Source organism: Ascaphus truei, chromosome 21 (genome assembly GCF_040206685.1).
Source record: "Ascaphus truei isolate aAscTru1 chromosome 21, aAscTru1.hap1, whole genome shotgun sequence".
Taxonomy (NCBI): Eukaryota; Metazoa; Chordata; class Amphibia; order Anura; family Ascaphidae; genus Ascaphus; species Ascaphus truei.
Window position 1 is genome coordinate 15,283,977 of NC_134503.1, and position 13,774 is coordinate 15,297,750.

The 13,774-nt window shown below is 43.5% G+C and overlaps 2 protein-coding genes across 5 annotated transcripts in view; both read right to left on the bottom strand.

Annotated features, from left to right (window-relative positions):
• The window catches only part of RABL6 (RAB, member RAS oncogene family like 6), a 47,196-nt gene extending 41,350 nt beyond the window's left edge, over positions 1-5,846 (bottom strand). The window contains exons 1-3 of one of the 3 annotated variants that reach the window (XM_075579089.1): positions 5,729-5,846; positions 3,174-3,230; positions 2,710-2,959 (exon numbers count right to left, since the gene is read on the bottom strand). In XM_075579089.1, coding sequence (XP_075435204.1) covers positions 2,710-2,839 — 130 coding nt within the window. In that variant the 5' untranslated portion in view covers positions 2,840-2,959; positions 3,174-3,230; positions 5,729-5,846. Of the gene's footprint in view, positions 1-2,709; positions 3,231-5,728 lie in introns of all 3 variants that reach the window. The other 2 variants (XM_075579088.1, XM_075579090.1) reach the window with 2 other exon arrangements.
• Positions 5,847-10,267: 4,421 nt separating this feature from the next.
• Positions 10,268-13,774, bottom strand: part of CCDC183 (coiled-coil domain containing 183) — a 34,311-nt gene continuing 30,804 nt past the window's right edge. For both annotated transcript variants that reach the window (XM_075579093.1, XM_075579092.1), the window contains one exon: positions 10,268-11,073. In XM_075579093.1, the coding sequence (XP_075435208.1) occupies positions 10,895-11,073 (179 nt within the window). In that variant the 3' untranslated portion in view covers positions 10,268-10,894. The remainder of the gene's footprint in view (positions 11,074-13,774) is intronic.

Genomic DNA, 13,774 nt, shown 5'->3' on the forward strand with positions numbered 1-13,774 from the left:
TTTCATTGTCACTAGCAATATATCGCTGGCCTTATCTAGCTGCAAAAGGGATATGGGTAATGTGTGGCCCTATTGAAGGTGTGGCCCTTAATGTACATCATGTTGCCCACCATTGGAGTACAAGCTTCTCCACCATAACCTTATTCTAAATAGTTACTGACCTTAAGTGTGGAATAAAGGTAATACATAGACATTTTTGTAAAACTCCTTGTGAATATCCACGCACTAAACTTCATAAATCTGTTGTATTCTTCTATACACTTAATTTATCCAAAAATAACAACCTTCATAAAAAGTCACTGATCTGTACTTAATCCACATGGTAGTAACCATTCACTGCCGTCCTCTAGTTAACACATGTAAATGTGTCCCCACTCCTATTAAAGCCACACTTTTCCCTACACTAATCTTGCTGTACGTGTGGTGTGTATACAAAGCTCTGTTTGCTCCTAGAGGCATGTTTCCAGCTTGTATCTGATTCCTAAGAGAATTAATTTGTGATGAGGCAACAGCAACTCAGTGCTCTTTTAACACCCACTTGCGCCTCTGATCATCCCCCATCATAATGCTTTGTAAAATAGACGCACTTACCAGTATGTGTATCTGTATGTTCCTCCTACAAAGTAGATTGTAAGCTCTTCGGAGCAGGGACTCCTTTTCCTAAATGTTACTTTTATGTCTGAAGCACTTCTTCCCATGATCTGTTATTTGTATTATTTGTTATTTATATGATTGTCACGAATTACTGCTGTGAAGCGCTATGTACACTAATGACGCTATATAAAGACATACATACATAGTGTGAGCCACAGCAATGCACACACAGGCAGACCATTAATACACGCTATACTGCTGCAGTGAAACATTCTCTGTTCCGCTTGCATACACCACATTACCCACTATGATATTACACATTGCTGGGAGCGAACACGTCGTTAATGATGTGCACAGGTACTATGGTGAGTTGTGCCTGTCAGTGGTTACAAACTAATGTTCATGACGGAGGACAGAAACATGAAATTCTTTACCAGAGCTTTTCTATGTTTCACGCTCGAGGGCACAAGGCGCCAACACCATGTAACAGAGTTCCTCATTTAACCTGTAGAGTGCCAGGCTCATGCGATGGATCCAGGAGAAATTGCTGTACATGTTTCCACAGATGCCGGAAACAGAAAATATGGCAGTCTGCCCTAAAATCTCCTCCTTCTCCCTTAGCAGACAATGATTTTCTCCCACATTATTAGGACTCGGACAGTGCTGTTTAGGGTAAGGGTTAAGTCGGCATAGACATAGGCTGCCTTATTTACCTGGCTGGCCTGGTGATCAGCCTCTTCCTTAACAAGAAACCGTATACTGCACTGTAAACCAACAACATGGTGCAGAATTACTAAGTGCTGCTAAGAAACAAGGCACCTTCTAGTTCATTTACTCGATACATCATAAAGGTGTCTTACAGCTTTGCAGTGCTTGGTAAATAGGAGCACCCAACAAGAGCTGATCCCGCCACGAGAGTAACAGGTATATATTTGTTATACTCGCAAAAAAGGAGAGACCTTATTAAAAAGTTACAGCAGCAAAAAGAAATCTAAGCACCTTGAATAACATAACAGATCTTGAAGTTAGAAGAAAAGCAGCCCCTGCAGTAGCAGAACTTGTGATCAGTACATGACAGAGACATGAGATGTTTGAAGCAGCGGGTTTCCTGTGTGTTCTGCTGCTGAGCAGTTCTGTACGTGCCCAGAAACCCTGGAGGCAGAAAGTGTGACGAGTTCAGCTCCCTTCTTTTCAAACCGCTCAGGTCTGGCTATTATAAACCTAACCGTGATGTATTGTTCACGCTGCCAACAGGAGAAACTGATCACAGGTCCACAAAAGCAGTGTATGGAGCTATGAAAACACCTAGTCCATTATCCTGTGTTACATCTCTTATTAGTGTGCAGCTGATGGGTTTATCAACAAATTACCCCATAAACAGACTTTGGGGCCTAGTCACTAAACTGTGAAAATTGCATTTCCATGCCAACACTGCCGCCTCTTCTCAGTAGTGCAGTAAAATGTTACCTCTGTTTCCAGTAACAACGGTTCAGTTTGTGTTGAAACACACAATAGTCCTTTTATGTCAACAAAGCCCTAACTTTTTTGTCCAATTAAAATATTGCTAAAACGTGATTCAGGTTCAGTACCGGTAGGGTTAAAAGATGCTTTTAGGCATTAAAGCGGCAGTTCCTCCCCCATACGCCACCTCTCTTTGATATAGACAGATCTATAGATATATGAAGCAGGGGATCCCAGCAGCTGAACTGTGTTCATTTCAGCTCTGGCGACCACCTGGCCCTCGAGGTACGTACCAGGAATGCTAGCGGCGGGTATTTCCCCCGCGTCACACAGGCCAATAGGACGCCGCAACGGGTGACGCAGGAGATGTACCTCACCATTGTGGTTCTCCTGGAGGGGACGGTACCAGCACTATGTTTATAGGTAAGTACCTCAGGAGCCAGGGGGGCTCCAGAGCTGAAAATGAACACAAAGACCCCACGCTTCCTATACATGTGTAAAAAAAAAAAAAAAAAAAAAAAAAGAGTATGGGCAAAAGAAATAACAAAAAAAAACAGCTGCTTCCGCACATCTGTGCCACTAGATAAGTCACCCTTCTCCTCTCAGCTGCACGTATCACTGTAATCATTGGCAGGTGTGTACTGCAATACTCACTGTTATACTGGACGCCCTTGGCGAACCTTCTCTGCAGCGCTTGATTCATAGACTGCAGCCCTGCAGGGATGTTTTTGTCTCGCAGAGTTGATGGGTCCGAGCCCACCAGTTTTTTTAAAGCCGAAAACATTTTCTCCTTTTTTTTCGGGTGGGGAACAAGTCCCAGGTCTTTAGAGAACGGAGTTCAAGTAGGATGCCTTGTACCCCTCTCTTAGGAAAGCAGAGAACCAGGATATCTCATGCAAGCCACCTAAAAAAAAAAATCAAGTAGGCGCCAATATGGATTGTAGGATTTGCAGGTGACAATTTGACATCATAAGGTGATAAGAAGCAGTGTTTCTCCGAGGTATTACAATCCAAAATCACTTCTTCTGGAACTTTAATCCAAACACTTCCAATTATTTTTTTTCCAGTGAAACAGGTTTACAAAAAAACATAGAAATATTAGATATAAAAAGTATCACCAAATATTAGTTTGTTGAAGAAATCCACATTCACGGTTGATACCCAACTCACAGCTCCTAAAAATGTACGAGAGATAACAATGCAGGAGATTAGTGTAGGAGTTACAATAAAAAAACAACTATAGATTACAAACCCTGACAATTTATTTGATTAAATCAACAATGTGTTGCATAGGCTCTGGATATTTCTAATTCAGAACATTGTATTTATTAGTGACAGATTATACTGCAGCTTGGAATAACTTCTTAATAGATTTACAATTTCATATGTTGTAAGTGAGCTGTTGGGATTATGAGGTCCCATATTAATCCACTGATATATCGCTAGACAATTTCTCTAGGACAAATACAGGTAAAATAACTCTATAACTCCAATAAAGTATCATATTAATTAGGCTGCCTTAAAAGACGTCAGCGTATATATACAATTCTACACCAATGGATCATATCATAACAATCTTCACAAGGGTCAAGAATCTCTGAATTTATGTGTTTGTGTAATATTTAAACAAATTCATAGTTTAAAAATAGCTCTCTCTCTATACAGTACATCCCAAGCATCATTTATATGATCCCCGCATAGAAGTATAACAAACTTCTCATCTACACGGTGTTGTGCCTGTTAACGTCAGGGTTCAAACAGTTACACCAAACTGAATTGACAATGCAAATTCCCATGATCGTTGAGCGGTTAAAATGAAGTGGAAGGGTACATTTTGTTTTAATGATGAATGGCAGTGTAATTATTTCTACAAAGTGACTATCTTTCCCCCATTTGGCAGCTTTGCCCCCTTTAGTGTTGGATAGCCGCACAGTACTGATCTTTAAGACAAATCTCTGTTGCCACCAGAACCTGCATTATATTGCTTTGCGCTGATCTCTACATCACTATGGCAGCAAAATGGCTAACAGTTTGGTTTCTGCTACAGAGATGCTCCTTGCAGTGAAATAATTCATTATTTTTCTGTTGGCAGACAAAGGTTTAATTACAATGGGATAAATTCAACCTAAAGTGTTTTAGAATGTAAGCTTCATGGAGAATGACCCTCCCCCCTTACCTACTGTACCACTGTTTGTTAATGTTAAAATAGTATTTTTGTCTTCATACCCCATTGTACTACATTGCAGAATATGTTGGCACATTATATGTCAATTGGAAAATAATATGAAGTACAAGATGCCAGCACCTGTCTGTAGGACAAGGCTCTTCACCAGTTTAAAAATGACAGCTGATAAATCATCAGTTACCTTCTACAAGGACCCTATGGCATACTGTGCGATGTGACAAGTGCTTAGTGTCTTATAACAAACACTGTGTTTTGTGTCTGGTACTCCAAATAGTGTCTTTGGTGCAGCTGGCTTAAACTAAAAGGTAGGGTTGAGAGTAGGTAAATAGACGTCAAATCCAATGAAGTGAACTCACTCCGTACCTCTTAGGTTGTGTTATTCTGTACCCGTGTAATGTATGGATTTTACTCCTGCCCTGTAGTACTTTATGGCATGTAAATGTAGGACTCTTCCTTTTCTATGTATATTATACAGTTATTGTATTCTCCTGTCTGTCAGATCAGTTTGTTCTCTCCACCTTTGTACCTATGATATAGCTCTTACTTAACCTCTTGTTCATGTGTATCTTTGTAATGTGAGGCTGTATGTTTTCTCCGGTGCATGTTATACTGTTTCGTCTTTGTAATATAAGATGGTACGTCTCTCTTGCCATGTATTTATTGAATGAGTGTGTATGTATGGGTCTGTGTGTTACTCTTTAGTTTCGTCCCTGTAATGTAGTGTATATCCTGTTGTGTGTCTACTTCAAGTGTGTGTTATCCCCATATTGTGTTACTATTCTGCTGCATACAGTATCTGTAAAGAGGTAGCCTCAGCCGAGTGTCTGCATTATGAGGCTGTATGTATCCTCCATTGTGAGTCTGTGTTACACAGTTGTGTGTCTGTAGTAGGAGGTTGTGCCTTTATATGATGAGGTTGTGTGTGTGCAGTACCAGATTGGGAGGTTGTGTCTTTATATGGGGTTGTGTGTCTGCAGTTCCAGACTGGGGGTTGTGTCTTTATATGATGAGGTTGTGTGTGCAGGACCAGACTGGGGGTTGCGTCTTTATATGATGAGGTTGTGTGTGTGCAGTACCAGATTGGGGGGTTATGTCTTTATATGGGGTTGTGTGTCTGCAGTTCCAGACTGGGGGTTGTGTCTTTATATGCTGAGGTTGTGTGTGTGCAGGACCAGACTGGGGGTTGTGTCTTTATATGATGAGGTTGTGTGTGTGCAGGACCAGACTGGGGGTTGCGTCTTTATATGATGAGGTTGTGTGTGTGCAGTACCAGACTGGAGGTTGTGTGTTTTATATGAGGTCTCCTGTGTGAGATTGGGGTGTGTGTATCCGTTGTGTGTTAGTATTAGATGTGTGTGTATGTGACAGCTGTCGCTATTCTCCTGTCACGTGGCTGTGTTATTGCCCGGTCAGTCCCCGCTCCTCCCCTCGGGCCCCCAGCTCTCTCACAGCCCCCGCTCCTCCCCTCGAGCCCCCCGGCTCTCTCACTTTCTCCCTCCGGTTCCCAACCGGAGCCGCTCCGCCGCCATCTTCCTTCTTCCTCCAGTGGGACACCTACAGGGCGGAGCCACCGCAGCGGCTACGGGGGCCGGCAGCGTCCAATACTACGCACATTGCGCGAGACAGCTACTGCGTGCGCGCTGTCCTCATCCCTCACTCCCAGGGACAGAGGCTCAGGCTTCCCTTTGATACAAAAAATACTGTGTGATGCTCAAAACATAAGCAACATTTAGCTGAATATAGCTCTTAGGCCAAGTTCAGGGTGGCTGCTACGCGACAGGCGCCCGCGTCCGTCGCAATTTCAGGTTGTTCGGTGGGAGTGTTCAAACTGAGAACTCCACCGGCGGCAGAGTGCAGCGCTGACGCTGCTACATTTATCTGCTACAACCTAAAATTATATTTAGGGCTACAATTGTGTCACGTGAGCTGGTTCAGCGAAGCAGCTCCGTGACAGGTTCGCCCCCGCCACGCCCGTAAACGCCGCCACCCAACTTCTGCAGCCAAGTCACAGATCGCTGGGCTGCAGGAGCACGCGGGGAGGCGCGCACGGAAGCTCGCCTTAGATATTGAAAATCCAAAGAATGGTGTACCCCTTAGGTACCTAGGCACAACCCCAAATAACAGTCCCACATATGTGGAATTTAGCTGGATGAACTCCCACTTGGCACTGTAGTAAGGAATTCAAATAGACTTGTATCCAGACACATATACATCGATGTGGAGTGATAGCTTAAAGCAGAGGTGCGCAAAGTGGGGGGCGCGGGGTTTACAGAAGCCCCCACGTGATTCCCGAAGGCATTTAAATTAATGCCGGGGGAACTGCAGGGCCTCTGTAAACCTTTACTTACCTTGATTCAGATGCTCCTGGTGACGCGTCGCCATGGCAACGCGCTGTCATTTTACGTCACGTTGTCATGACATGACGCCAGGACATTTGACTCAAGGTAAGGGGGGGGGAGGGCACGAGGAGAGGGGGAAAGCCAGCAGGGGTGCACAGGGGAAAAAAACGCGCCCCCCTGCCTTAAAGTGATGAATGGGGCAAAGGCCGCAGACTCGCATGTATTGCAGCATCCCGGCTTGATGGCCCCGTGGTCCTGGGGTACGGCTGTGCTTCCGTCTTCACAGCATACAAGGTTGAAAAAATATGAAGAAACCGAGCACTACTACCAGATTGAAAAAATGGATTCAGCAGAGAGCGTTCCCAGGAATTGTTTCTATATGGTAGAGCTCGGTTTCTTCATTTTTTTTTCAACCACCCAGTCTGGCCATTCGTCTAAATACTGTGAGAGCTCAGACCTTATTGCATTCTTTGGTTTCTATGAACGCAGCAGTTGCCCCTACCATATCCTCCAACATTACCCCGCAGATAAGAAGTACATGTGGGGCGATACACCCCCACACACATACTATAGTATATGTATACACCCCACCCGACCCTACTATGTACACCCCCATACACCTATTATATTCACCCCAAACGCCTCTACTATATACACCTCAAACACACATCTTACTATATACACCCCCACACGCCCCTACTATATACACTTCGACTATATACACCCCCACACACCTATTATATTCACCCCACACACCTTTTATTATATACACCTCCATACACCTCACACTTCTACTATATACACCTCACACACCTCTACACCCCCACACACCTCTACTATATACACCCCACACACCTCTACTATATACACCCCCACACACCTACTATATACACCACCACACACTATTATATTCACCCCACACACCTCTACTATATACACTCCCACACACCTCTACTATATACACCCTCACACACCTCTACTATATACACCTCTCTATATACACCCCCACACACCTCTGCTATATACACCCCCACACACCTCTACTATATACACCCCCACACACCTCTACAATATACACCCCCACACCTCTACTATATACATCCCCACTCACCTCTACTATATACACCCCCACACACACACACCTCAAAATCTACAGGTTCTATATAATTAGGGTGAGCATACGTCCCAGATTTTAATAAACATGTTCTGACAATTTTCTCAAAACAGATTCTGCCCAACAGCAAACACCAAACCCCCTTAACAAATCTTCATACATTTCAGACCATACCCCTGAAGAAGTGTCGCTCTGACACGAAACGCGTCGCGGTGAGGTCACAGGCAGCGACGTAGGGTTCGTGACGACGAAATCCGGAAGCTGCGCACACATACACCCACGAGGGCGCCGTTTGGAGAATTGGCTTGGCTGAATTTCATCACATACAGTAAGCTTTTACCCTCTGTTCTATATAACATCTGGGACATGATAAGAGTGCCTTGAATCCATTGAGGCTTGCCTTCTCTTGGTGTTGTGGTTATGTGGATTATGTGATCCGGTCTTATTTTTAAGTGTGATGTACATGGTTCTTAGCGTACATATAAATTGTGCTTAATTGCATTATTTTGTCTCTGTGCTTTCTCTTATGCGCCCCTTTTTGGTTTTATTTACTGACAATTTTTTCAAAATTGTTAAAATGTCCGGGTTCTTAAGCTTTTCCCTGTTTGGACTCACTTAAAACCTTAAAAATAGACACGGCCTGCTTTAATGTGATCGATCGTATCGAAGAGTAAACATTTTAACGATATTGGTAAACTCTAATTACCGGTAGCTATATGTAATACAGCCATGCACTGTACTGGAAGCACAATCAATAATACAGCATAAATGGGGGCGTTATTACACAAATACCAATCTAATATTTTTTTTATTTTTTTTTTATAGAAGTCATGTCATTTGTTTTCTAAATAATTTTTGGATTTGTTATACTTTTGAAAATCTGGTCACCCCAGGTATAATCTATATGCTGATCCTGTAAAATGTGTCACACCCTTTACCATTGTTTCTCCTTGTCACGGGAAACCAGGACTATCACACCAGGGACTATCACACCAGGGACTATCACACCAGGAACTATCACACCAGGGACTATCACACCAGGGACTATCATGCCAGGACCATCACACCAGGGACTATCACACCAGGGACTATCACGCCAGGGACTATCACGCCAGGAACTATCATGCCAGGACCATCACACCAGGGACTATCACACCAGGAACTATCACACCAGGAACTATGACGCCAGGATTATCACATCAGGGACTATCACACCAGGGACTATCACGCCAGGGACTATCACGCCAGGGACTATCACGCCAGGGACTATCACGCCAGGACTATCACACCAGGGACTATCACACCAGGGACTATCACACCAGGGCCTATCACACCAGGGACTATCACACCAGGGACTATCACACCAGCAACTATCATGCCAGGACTATCACACCAGGTACAATCACACCAGGAACTATCACGCCAGGACTATCACACCAGGGACTATCACACCAGGAACTATCACGCCAGGACTATCACACCAGGAACTATCACACCAGGGACTATCACACCAGGAACTATCACGCCAGGAACTATCACGCCAGGACTATCACATCAGGGACTATCACACCAGGGACTATCACACCAGGGACTATCACGCCAGGGACTATCACGCCAGGGACTATCACGCCAGGGACTATCACGCCAGGGACTATCACGCCAGGACTATCACACCAGGGACTATCACACCAGGGACTATCACACCAGGGACTATCACGCCAGGGACTATCACGCCAGGAACTATCACGCCAGGACTATCACGCCAGGAACTATCACGTCAGGGACTATCACGCCAGGAACTATCACGCCAGGGACTATCACACCAGGGACTATCACACCAGGAACTATCACGCCAGGAACTATCACGCCAGGACTATCACACCAGGGACTATCACACCAGGGACTATCACGCCAGGGACTATCACGCCAGGGACTATCACGCCAGGGACTATCACGCCAGGGACTATCACGCCAGGACTATCACACCAGGGACTATCACGCCAGGGACTATCACGCCAGGGACTATCACGCCAGGGACTATCACTCCAGGGACTATCACACCAGGGACTATCACACCAGGGACTATCACACCAGGGACTATCACACCAGGGATCAATTCGCAAGACTGAACAAGAGTTGATAAAATTGAATTTATTGGACAATAATATATCCACAAATGTTACAAACATACAACACACACTCCCAACTGGGGTAACTGGGAATACCTTTTAGTCTGCGCCCCCCCCCCCCCCCCCTGCCTGCTCCTCTTTTAGGCCGAGTTCAGGGTGGATGTTACGCGATGTGCGCGCGCAATTTCAGGTTGTTCGTGGGAGTTTTCAAACTGAAAACTCCACCGGCGGCAAAGTACAGCGCTGACGCTGCTACTTTTTACTGCTACAACCCAAAATTATATTTTGGGCTGCAGTTGCGTTACGTGAGCTGGTTCAGCGAATCAGCTTCGTGACACTTTCGCCACGCCCCATGACTTTTATTAAAAGCAGTCATATCTACCCCTACCGCCACACTCCTCTTTTGTTTTGGGACATGAAATGAGGGATTGACTCAGACACCAAGCCTTCTGCGCACAATTTTATTGTAAAAATACTCTGTCAGGTCAGCTCAGAGGATCCACGCGGCAGATAACTGTATGGGGTGGGAATGGGGAGATGGTTCCTCAGGTGGGATGGGAATGGTGAGATGGTTCCTCAGCTGGGATGGGAATGGGGAGATGGTTCCTCAGGTGGGATGGGAATGGGGAGATGGTTCCTCAGGTGGGATGGGAATGGGGAGATGGTTCCTCAGGTGGGATGGGAATGGTGAGATGATTCCTCAGGTGGGGTGGGAATGGTGAGATGGTTCCTCAGGTGGGATGGGAATGGGGAGATGGTTCCTCAGGTGGGATGGGAATGGGGAGATGGTTCCTCAGCTGGGATGGGAATGGGGAGATGGTTCCTCAGCTGGGATGGGAATGGGGAGATGGTTCCTCAGGTGAGATGAGAATGGGGAGATGGTTCCTCAGCTGGGATGGGAATGGGGAGATGGTTCCTCAGGTGGGATGGGAATGGGGAGATGGTTCCGCAGGTGGGATGGGAATGGGGAGATGGTTCCTCAGGTGGGATGGGAATGGGGAGATGGTTCCTCAGGTGGGATGGGAATGGGGAGATGGTTCCTCAGGTGGGATGGGAATGGGGAGATGGTTCCTCAGGTGGAATGGGGAGATGGTTCCTCAGGCCTGGATTCTGGGCTTTTGCCCCCTCTAGTCTTCTTCTTGGGGGGTTTCCCCACCTTCTTTTTCATCTCGATCAGCTTCTTGCCAAGTTTCTTTATTTCATCCCTGGTGAGGGCATCTTCACGTTCAAGACCCTCAAACTCAAAGGGTTCTGGATTAGAAAGATCATGGGAAGAGAGAGAGGTCATAGTTTAGTTTCTGGAGCTATAGTCATATAAATATCATTTTTGCTGGGCGTCTTGTAAATGCCCGCAATTGGAATTTTACAAAAATTGCCTTATTATATGCGAGGTGGAGGATTTTTAATTTAGTACGCCTACTAAATATGTAAATATAATATAAATACAGGCAGTCCTCGGTTATCCGACACAATGCGTTACTCAAAATGGCGTTGGATAGCGAAACGTTGTAAAGCGAAACCCGTTTTCCCATAGAAACACTGTTTAAATTAAAGGTTCCGTTCCTGAAGGCATTTTTAACACTAAAATACACCAAATATTTTACGCAGGCAATAAGATAAGCAGCACACACATAAATTATATAGTGTATATACTGTATTATATATAATATAACATAATATATAATATAATAATATATTATATAGTATAATATAATATTATATATATATATACAGTATATATATATATATATATATATATATATATATATATATACTGTATATATATATATAATATTATATTATACTATATAATATATTATTATATTATATACCGTATATAATATTATATATATTAATATTATATTATACTATATAATATATTATTATATATATACCGTATATATATATTATACACATAAACATAAAAAAAACTTTGTAAAGCATCGTAAGAGCGTTGGATAAGCCATTTTGGCGTTGTAAAAATGAACATAGGTTTGCATTGCATAGCGTTGGATAAGCCATTCGTTTTAAAACGAAGCATTGTAAAACGATAATATAATTCTAAATATAATAAATAATATAATAATATATAATATAATATATAATATAGTATAAATATAAATATTTTTACTAATCGTAGGAAGAAAAAAAATTGCATAGGCCCAAATCCACAAAAGGGTGCTAATGTTTAGCCCGTCTCGGCTCCCGTTCTTATGAATGGATCTGGGCCATAGTGTAATACAAAATTGACTCATTTTTACCTATTGTTTAGAATGTCTCCTCTACAATCTATCCTAAACGCTGCTGCTAGAATCACTCTACTCTTTCCTAAATCTGTCTCAGCATCTCCCCTGCTGAAATCCCTCTTCTGGCTCCCTATCAAATCCCACATTTCATACTCAATTCTCCTCCTCCCTTTTAAAGCTTTACACTCTTCTGCCCCTCCTTACATCTCAGCCCTAATTTCTCGCTATGCACCATCCAGACTCTTGCGTTCTGCTCAAGTATGTCTTCTCTCTACCCCCTTTGTATCTAAAGCCCTCTCCCGCCTTAAACCTTTCTCACTGACTGCCCCACACCTCTGGAATGCCCTTCCCCTCAATACCCAACTAGCACCCTCTCAATCCACCTTTAAGACCCATCTTAAGACACACTTGCTTAAAGAAGCATATGAGTAGCACCGTAGCTAATAATATACACATGTTACATTAACCTTGGCCCCCTACTGTGTCTGTACGTTCTTCCTATCTGTACGTTCTTCCTACCTACCAATTAGATTGTAAGCTCTTCGGAGCAGGGACTCCTCTTCCGAAATGTTACTTTTATGTCTGAAGCACTTATTACCATCATCTGTTATTTGTATTATTTGTTATGTATATGACTGTCACGTATTACTGCTGTGAAGCGCTGTGTACATTAATGGCGCTATATAAATAAAGACATGCAATACAATACAATCTGCTCCACAGGCCCATGTTTACTACGCAGTGCTGTGCCATAACAGACACCATACGGCTTATTCATTTGAATGGACTTTATTAAAGCAGCAATATGGGCTTCACTTAGTATTTTTACACTGAAAAGAGATACCGGAGGTAAGTATCTCTGGAAGCAGGGGGTCCCCGGAGCGGACATTAACACAGTTCAGCTCCGGAGATTCCCTACTTCAACCCAGTAATAAAAATAAAGTGAAACCCATATGGCTGCGTATAGGTAAATTCCAGAGTCTGAAGGTGTCCTATGGCTTAGTCCCATGCTAAGTATTTTATAGAACATTGGTAGCTTTACAACCTGGCGTCAACGCATTCACTTTAATGGGATCAGGCAGTGGTGTAGCTATCGCCTCTTAGGTACCTATTCAATAAGCTATCGTCCTGAGCAAGGGGAGTGGCGCGTCACAGCATACTGAAAAAGTACATTAGTAAATTGATCATTTTGTTATTACGTTCGCCTCTCTCCTGTTGTTCAGCCTTTCATAAATAATACAGCAATTATGTTTTAAGCAATAGCCCACTCAGGTTGTTGTTTTTTTTTTGGGGGGGGGGGGACAGGACATAGGAATAGGGGGAAGGGTTACATTATTTAAACCTGGGGACCCTCTGGAGATGATCCATGGACCCCGGACAGAAAGTAACTTCCTAGTGTTTTGTGATCTGGGTTTACCATTTCCACGTTAATCAAATGCTTTTGTAGGGTTTTTACAATCTTTATCTAATACATTTTAGTGATAAGACTGTTTGATGGTTCCCGAAATGAGGTGAATTGTTTAGTTTGTTTGGCCCATTGTATAGTATCAATGAAGCCATCACTAGTCAAAGAGATAAACATAAGTAGCGCATTGTTTGAGTTCAGTCAATCAAGAGAAAGAATAAACAGTAGTAATGTCAGGTTCAACAGGATGGAAATAAGTTAAACCGTTACTTTCAATTTGATGGAATAATTCCCAGGAAGC